An 8,744-nucleotide genomic window follows, 5' to 3' on the forward strand; every position below is an offset into this window, starting at 1 on the left:
TGTAGGGAAGTTGCAGAGGTGGGCTCTCCTGGGTCCTGCTGCCCTGATCCCCTGCTCTGGAATATTCTCTGGGCTTTTCTGGGTGAGAGTGAAACTATCCCTCAAGGAAACATGAGGAATCAGGAGGAGAAGGTCCCCGGGAGAGACCTCAGGGTCACAGTGGCAGGAGCAAGAGGCTCACTGAGACCATCCCATCCTGTCCCCAACCGGGGTCTAAGAACAGCGAACAGACTAAAGGGTGAGGGTTACAGGCCCCAGAACAATTCAGACCCCAGCCCCAGACAGGACAGAGAAAGCAGAAAAATCTACCCAATTGTCACTCCTGACCCCAAGAAGATGGAAAGGGGGAGACTCACTCAGGATGGTCAGCTGGGTCCACACAGCACACAGTAACACAGCCTCGAACATAAACCCACCTGTCAGCCACCCAGCCCTTAACCCAGGCCCACCTGCAGCTGCACTGAGGCTCCAGGACCACCCTCTTTGTCATGGGAGCTGGTCTGGCCTTGGGGAGGGAAGGGGAAACCTCTCCAATCCTGCAACTCAACCCCTGGGAAGCAGGGCTCCATCCATCCCAGTTGTGGGAGGGGCAGGAGGGATGTCTGGGTGTCACATCACATCCCAGGGAACTTCCTTTCTGGAGAACAGCTTGAGGAGTGTGTCAGTGGTGGGAGGGTGGAGCCTCCTGAGGGGATGGAGCTGTGCTCTCTGCAGAGCGAGGACACGGGGCATTCTGGAGGCTCCATTTCCTTAGAGGCACATCCAACAGGGCCATGTTTCTAGTAACTTGTGTGTGTGTGTGCAATTAAAGGTGCAGCTATGAGATCCTATGTTAGCACATAGGACAGTCATCTGGGAGGGTCTCTGATCCCATTCTGAGCTCCTAAAGAAGTGTACCAGTTCACAGACGAACCCACGGCACCTTTCTAGAACATGATGCTGGACCTTGAGCTCATGGGGCCCATCGACCACCATGGACACTTGGACATGAGGCAGTTGTGGTGGAGTCAGTGCTGGGCTGACTTCTAAGGGTCAGAGAGAGAAAGGCTGACCTCGGCCCCAGGGCCTTGAATGGAGGCAGGACCCACCTGACACAAGTGGGAGGAGGGATACCCGGGGTAGTGTGGGATGAGTGACCAGGGTCAGTGAATGGAGGTTCCTGTGAGTGTGACAGTGAGGGCCTAGGGGAGGGGGCAGAAGGCAGTGTCCCTGGAAAGGTGGGAGCAGGAAGGGGCTGGGAGGGGGTGCAGTGGGGGTGACTCTAGGACGAGGTCATGTGGAATTACCAGGGTGAGTTTTAAACCAAAGGAAACATGGAATCAGTGGGTCGTCACCAATAGACAGAAGGACACTTGAGGGGGAACAAAATCCAGAGTGTGATGCTGAGGATTCCAGGGAAGGGAGCTGAGGTACCGTCCTGGGGGCACAGGCAACCAAACACTGTGTGACCAGGACAATCAGATGCGGAGGTGGTCCACACGGAGGAGGAAACATGGAAGAGGGTAGGGAAGGTGTACAGACTTCCATTCCTGAAGCGGCCCAATTACTAGTTCCCGAATGTTCTATAGAGGGTCTCTGGGTGACAGTGAAACCATCCCTCGTGAAATCCCCAAGACCCATCCTCTATCTTCTAACAAAAAGAGGATTTTGTTCCCCTTTGAGGATGGTTGAGTTCAGGACACCAAATGCAGAAAGAAAATTGAGCAGAGCACGACTTCTGAATGACAATGAGGACATTTTATTGAGAGTTTCACCTTTGCAAGGTGGTGAGCTGATGAGACCCAGAGAAGGTATTCCAGAAACACTGCAAGGTACAAAGATGAGTCCTGATGCTCAGAAGGAAAAAAAGAATGTCTTTATTCATTAGCCACTGAGATATAGAAGCTTGTCTGTGTCAAGGTGTAGGGACAACTCTCTGCTGGCCTGAAGGAAGTGGGACAGAACTGAGGATTTCCCACTCTCCATACCCTGTGACCACCTCCAGCTTTAAGGGTGCCACATCCAAATTCCTACAGTTCATTAGAGTAACTCAGGAGATGATTCCTGGGCTAGTATAAAACCAAACTGAATTCAGAGGCATTTCATCAAGGTGGTCTTATCGTTTATGTTTCTAAATATATTTTTTTAAGTAAAAATGGCAAACCAGTGGGTCCAGAAACTATTATTTTCTTACTTATCAGAGCTATATTATTCTGTTGACTTCTACAAGTGGGCACTGCTTGAGGAAATGTCATTCATTGAACTAATGGTCACTAAGAAGCTACTATTTGCTAGATTATTTTAGCAGCTTGGTGTGTGAAGGTTAGATCATGGGCCCCAAGGGACTGATGTCTGGTGCCACAGAGACCAGATTTCTTTACCCTGACAAAAGGGAGGGGAGTAGATGTGTGATGCCTGGACACTTTTCTTATGGCGGGGGTCGCTCACCTTCTGTCAGGGGATCCTCAGAGCCCGACTCCTAGGAGTTCGGGGCTCCCTGGCAAGTCTCCATCTCTTCCTCAGGCTCCCACGTCCCATAAACCACATCCCACCCTCTGCTCCCTGGTGCTGCCTGGTGTCCACCCTGAGGTCCCCTCTTTACTCTGGGTGTCTGTCTGTCCTGGGCGTCTGTCTGTCTGAGATCTTCCCCTGGTTCTCGTCCGGTGTCCTCATACAGGTCGTCTGTCTGTCCCCCGTTCAGGCTCTCTTCCCTTTCGGGGGGGGGCGGTTTGTTGCCCACAGTCCCCCTGAGGCCACCCTCGCAGCCCCTAACCCTCTAGGGCTGCCACAGAGACCACAGAGACCCCTCCAGGGCTGCCAGGGTGGAGGGAGCGTTAGCCCCAGGGCTGGGGTCCAGGGAGTCCCACAAATGAGAGTTTCCATGTGGGTGAACGTTGTGTTCTGAGCCTGGGGCTGTGTCTGTTCTGAGGGGTCCCCTGACCTGTGAAGTCCTGCTGGGGATCTGTCTGTCCTGGGACAACTGTCTGCCTGGCCGGGTCAGTTCCTGTCACCTGTCCCTATGAGGAGTCCCCACCCTGGGCGTCTGAGCTAGGGGCTCACGTCCAGTGTGTAACTGGGTGCGGTGACCCTTAAGGCCCGAGTGTCCTGAGATCTGTGCGGCCTGGGGTGTCCTGCTTGCTGGGAGGACGATGGGGACCTAGCACCCTGAGGCCACCTTCTCAACGGGACACTCGTCTACCCTTCCTCTGTGTACTGTTCCCTCCTCCACTCTCCAAGTCCCCTGGCTTTGGGGTCCCTCACTAGCCCCCATTTGGGTCCCTGAGCAGAAAGATCCCAGGATGACACCCATGCTCTGTCCAGCTCTTTCCAGTGTCCTTCCCACATCCCTGGACCCGGTGCCCCAGCCTGAGAGCCCCCGTTCCTTGGGCCTCAGCCCCTCCGTTCTCCTCAGACCCTGGGGCTGGGCCCCCTGAGGAGGGAGCTGACATCCCAGCATCCAGAGAAGAAGGGCCTGGAGGGACGGCTCGGGATGGGAGGAGCGAGGGGTGGCAGGAGGGTCACTGAGCCCGTCCCCACCATGCCCACCAGTTTCTGTGAAGAACGACAGGCTTGGGGGTGAAGGACAGCCTAGAAGGGTGAAGGTGACAGGCTCCGGAGGGTGAGACCGCAGCCCCAGACAGGAGGGAAAAGACAAGAAAATCTGCCCAAATTTCCCTGTGGACCCTGAAGAGGAGGGCAAGGGGGAGACTCACCCAGGACGGTCAGCTTGGTCCCTCCGCCGAACACACCACACAGTGACACAGCCTCGAACATAAACCCTCCTGACACCCCCTCCACCATCTGCCCAGGCCCACCTGCAGCGGCACAGAGGCCCCAGGGCCACCCTCCTTGTCATGGGGGCTGGCTGGTCTGGCCTCGGGGAGGATGAGGGGGGACCCCACCCCACCAGCAACTTCACCCCTGGGAAGCGGGGCTCCATCCATCCCCAGGCACGGGAGGTGCAGGAGAGACATCTGGGTGTCACATCACATCCCAGGGACCTTCCTTTCCTGGAGGAGGTGGGGTCCCCTGGTCAGCAGTGTGGGGGGCGTCATGGTGGAGGGTGAGGAGCCTGTTTAGCACCCTGAGGGGATGGAGCTGTGCTCTCTGAAGAGCGAAGCCACAGGGATTCTGGAGGCTCTAGTGCCCTAGAGGCAGGTCCAACACGGCCAGGTTTGCAGTACCTCGTGTGTGTTTGTGTGTGCACACGTGTGCGTGTGTGTCTGTGTGTGTGTCTGCCTGTCTAACCGCTCGGACCCCTGTCCTGTGTAGCTCCTACAGCAATAATCTCACTGATCTGAGATCTCATTCCAGATCTAAGATGGTGAATCAGCACACAGTCAAGTCCACGGCACCGTCCTAGACCGAAACTTGATGTTAGACTCATGGCCCCATCGACCACTCACATGGTTTTCACTGGCATTTGTGGTGGGGTAGGTGGTGGGCTGGCCACCGACAGATTGGTGAGAGCAGAGCTGGCCTCGTCCCAGGAGCCTTGAAGGCAGCCGGGACCCTCCTGACACAAGTAGGGGGAGGACTGTCTAGAGGGAGCGTGGGATGAGTGACCAGGGTCAGGGACTGTGGGTCCTGTGCAGTGTGACAGGAAGGCCTGGGGGAGGGGCACAGGGCTGTTTCCCTAGGGAGGTGCGAGCAGGAGGTGCCATGAGGAGGGGTGGGAACTCTAGGACGAGGTCAAGCGGAATTACCGGGGTAGGTTTTGAGCAAGAGGACACGTGGAATCGCTGGGTCATCATCTACAGAACCGACGGACTCCTGAGGGGGAGCACAATCCAGAATGTGATGCTGAGGATTCCAGGGAAGGGAGCTGAGGTATTGTCCTGGGGACCCTGGCAACCAAACACTGTGTGACCAGGACAATCAGATGTGGAGGTGGTCCACACAGAGGAGGAAACACGGAAGAGGGTGGGGAAGGTGGACAGACTTCCATTCCTGCAGCGACCCAATTCCCTGTTCTCGAATGTTCTCTGGGGGGCGGGGGGTTCCTGGGTGACAGTGAAACCATCCCTCACAAGAGTCCCAAGACTCCATCCTCTATCTTGATTTCTTAAAGGATAAGAGGATTTTGTTCCCCTTTGAGGATGGTTGAGTTCAGGACACCAAATGCAGAAAGAAAATTGAGCAGAGCACGACTTCTGAATGACAATGAGGACATTTTATTGAGAGTTGACTGGGTGCAGGAGGAAGGGCTTGGGGGGACCAGGGTGGGTGGGTAGACCCTCCAGGGGTCCTGTGGCTCCAGTCCCCTGAGGGTGGGGGGACCAGGACCTAGGGGCACTCGGAGGGCGACACTGTCTTCTGCACGGTTCTCCCCTCGTGCGTGACCTGGCAGCTGACACTCTCGTAAGATTTCCACTCGCTGGCCGTCAGGGCCAGGTAGCTGCTGGCCGCGTACTTGCTGTTGCTCTGTTTCGAGGGCTGGCTGGTCTCCACGCCCCTGGTGATGGTGGTGCTGCCTGCCTTCCAGGCCACCTTCACGCTGCCCGGGTAGAAGTCATTGATGAGACACACCAGGGTGGCCTTGTTGGCACTGAGCTCCTCAGTGGAGGGCGCGAACAGAGTGACCGAGGGCGCAGACGTGGGCTGACCTGCGAAGTGGGGGAGAGACGGGAGGTCACTGGGGCAGCGTCCGTCGCGGGAGCCCCTGACCGCAGGAGAAGCGGCCACAGGGGCCCAGAGTCCAGTGCATGGATCCCAGGCGGGCCCTTGCTCCCCTGAATCAGGCAGCTATGGCGGGGGTCGCTCACCTTCTGTCGGGGGATCCTCAGAAACTCTTCCATTCCACCCTCCCAGGTGGCCGGCCGAGCCGCTCCGGCTGCAGCCTCAGTCTCCCCGCGCGCAGCCCGGGCAGCTCCCCTCCCTCCTCCTGCCCCCTGGAGCCTGACTTTGGAACCTGGCCCCTACCTCCCGAGCCCTCAGCCCCGCATCAGGCCCCCGCATGGCTTCACCCTTCCGAAGCCCAGATGCCTCCTCTGTGAACCGGGCTCCCCCACCCCACCTGCCAGGATCCTGACTGTATGGAGAGGCCCCGAAGCAGAGCCACGTGCACAGCGGGACCTGGAGCCTCTTCTTGACGGGCACTGGCTCTGCCGCAGCCTGGCCTCAGCCGTTCCGGCGAGGGCTGGGTCTGCCTCACCAAAGCCCCGGGGGCTCCTCCGAGACCCTGCCCATCTCCCCATCCCTCTGCCCTGATTGCAAGGCCCCTCGCCTCGGCTGTCTTCTTGGAGCTGCTCCCCCAGAGGATGGCACAGCTGCCCCCATGCAACACTTCTGACGACTCTGATTTTACGTGGCTGCTGTGAGCTCTGAGCCCCTGTTCGTGATCTCCTGAGTCTAATGAAAACTTTGAGGCAGGTGGAGGCTGACCCTTGGACAGGTGTGATCCCTGCGCTCCAGGGGGTCAGGGCTCCAGGGACGGAGAAGTCTCTGCCCTACGGGACCCGCTCCTTTCTGACCACCATCCTGGGAGCCTCTGGTCCCCTTGTCCCATCTCACCTGTGTCTCCATGTCCCTGTGTCCTCACAGCCCAGCCGGGGCCCAGAAAGCCTCAGCCCAGAGTGAGTAGGACCCGTGTCTCTGCCCTCCATGGGCCTCCCTTGGGCTGCTCCTCTGTGTCCCTGGAGGCTGGGTCATAGCTCCCGCCATGTCCCTGACCTCCCTTGTGGCCCTCAGCCCAGACCCTGGGGCTTGGAGACTGCCTCCAAGGCCACCCCAGTGCCCCTTGTCAGAACAAACCTCTGGTCCCTACGCCAGTGTCTGCCCTAGAGAAGGGGAAGGAGCCCCCATTCCTGGACCAAACCCCAGCCCAGGCCGCTGGATGGGCCATGTCCAACCGTTGGACTCTGGAGGTGGCTGCTCCTGCAGTTGGGGTCCTTCCTGCCGGTTACGCCAAGACCAACCTGCCTCCCAAGGCCCCGAGGAGAAAGGTGGAGCCGGTCCTTAAGCTGGGAGGGCAGAGGGGAAGCAGCCCCCAGAGAGAAAAAAGTGACTTTCCCGAGACAGCCGAGGGTGGGACAGACTGGGAAAGCCGTGAGAGCCACTTACCTAGGACGGTGAGCTTGGTCCCGCTGCCGAAGGTGTAACACGGTGACTGAGACTCAGACCAAAACCCTCCGGGCCAGCATCTGGGGCCTGTCCCCTGGGGGCCAGGATGAAGCAGGGAACTGCTGGGCGTGACGGGCTCAGAGCTGCAGCAGGCAGGGCTGTGTCCTCGGGCTGGGGTGTGGTCTGCCAGCCCCCCAGAGGCTGGGGCACCCCTGGGTGTCCCCATGCCCAGCCCCCTGTCTGAGGAAGGAGCCACTCACACTTTGTCACCCAGTGTGTCCCCCCAACTCTGAGGCTGCCCTGTGACCACTGAATCCTCAGTGCTGATGGTGCTGCTGAGTGCCGAGTCCTCTCGGGTGGCCATGTGGTGTGGCAGAGTGAGTCCTGAGCTGGCTTGGACCTGCCCGACCTCTCCTGGCCTAATTTTAGAGCTTCTGGGTGTTCCTTCCCCATAATTTCCCACAGTCCAGCCAGGTAGCTTCCTCCCTGGGCCTGTGGACACCAGGTCATTCCTGGGGGGCCCCCATGTGGGGACCCCCTGCCCTGTTGTCTCCATACATTGAGACGCAGTTCAGTTCCTCCTCTTTCATGAAGCCTTCTCTGCTCTCTCAGATCATTGTCTTTCTGTCCATATGTTTGTCCATCCATCATCCATCTATCCATCTATCATTCGTCCATCCATCCATCCATCCATCCATCCATGTGTCCATCATCCATCCATCATTTGTCCATCTGTCCAACAATGGTCCCCAAGCACCTGTCTGCCTGGCACTGTTTCATAGGCTGGGATGTGGTATGGGGAGCCCTCTTCCTCTCACCCCCATCTCTCCCTGAAACTTCTCAGGTCAACACCAACAAGGTCCCCATCCTGGTCAAGTGTGAGGTCCCTTCCCAGTCCCCTGTGTTTTCCCATTCTCTCTGCCTCTGACCCACATTGTGCACTCTGACAACTGCCCAGGGGTCTTGCATCCTTATTTCCAGTCCTGACCTCTCTTTCTGGCTCTAGATTTATGCACATTCTGCCTCCTGAATGCATCTCTGCTTGAATGCCCTACAGACACCTCAAACTCAACATCCCCCATCTAAACTCCTCACAGTTCCCTGCAAACTTGCTGCCCCTCATTGTTCTCACTTCAGTAGATTTCTCCTCAAGCCAGAGGCCTGGAGTCATCCCAGAATGCTTTCCCCTCATTGAATCACCCTCTGTGTTCTAGGCATCCTACTACAACACAGAATACCCTTAAAATACTCAGAAAAAGAAAAAACACCCAAATCTCACCCTGAGAGTTTATGATGACAAGAACCCTCAGGCTTTGCCAAATCTGATTGTATCTCCCAATGAAATTTATCTAAATCAGAAGGTAACCCTTTGCATTGGGACAAGAATTTTTTTTAATTCAGCGGTGGAACTATTTGGTCATGGTTGTGTTTAAGTGTGCACATAAGATTTTTGAAACAAAATTTAACAGAACAGCAATATAAATTCAACACTTCTTTCTGATTAAATAAAGCAAATATCCAGCTTTTTATTAAGTTAATTATCTAAGGAAACATCCTCAACTTGATAAAGAGTATCTCCCAAAACTTATAGCAACCTTCACATTTAAAGGTAAAACCATCTTATAGGTCAGGGCTCCCACTTTTACTTTTATTATTCATCATATTCTACAGATTCGAGCCAATGTAGTGAGATGAGGTGGGGG

At 56.5% G+C, this 8,744-nt stretch overlaps 2 protein-coding genes across 2 annotated transcripts in view; both read right to left on the reverse strand.

Annotated features, from left to right (window-relative positions):
* Positions 1 to 3,780, reverse strand: part of LOC103083836 (sodium/glucose cotransporter 1-like) — a 108,056-nt gene extending 104,276 nt beyond the window's left edge. The window contains 1 exon segment of the mRNA XM_082930902.1: positions 3,693 to 3,780. Within this exon segment, the coding sequence (XP_082787028.1) occupies positions 3,693 to 3,780 (88 nt within the window).
* A 1,485-nt stretch (positions 3,781 to 5,265) lies between these two features.
* The window catches only part of LOC103084110 (Ig lambda-6 chain C region), a 20,403-nt gene continuing 16,924 nt past the window's right edge, over positions 5,266 to 8,744 (reverse strand). The window contains exons 4-5 of the mRNA XM_007451060.1: positions 7,042 to 7,087; positions 5,266 to 5,585 (exon numbers count right to left, since the gene is read on the reverse strand). Coding sequence (XP_007451122.1) covers positions 5,266 to 5,585; positions 7,042 to 7,087 — 366 coding nt within the window. The remainder of the gene's footprint in view (positions 5,586 to 7,041; positions 7,088 to 8,744) is intronic.

The sequence above is a fragment of the Lipotes vexillifer genome, unplaced genomic scaffold (assembly GCF_000442215.2).
Source record: "Lipotes vexillifer unplaced genomic scaffold, Lipotes_vexillifer_v1.1 scaffold1783, whole genome shotgun sequence".
NCBI classification, from domain to species: Eukaryota; Metazoa; Chordata; class Mammalia; order Artiodactyla; family Lipotidae; genus Lipotes; species Lipotes vexillifer.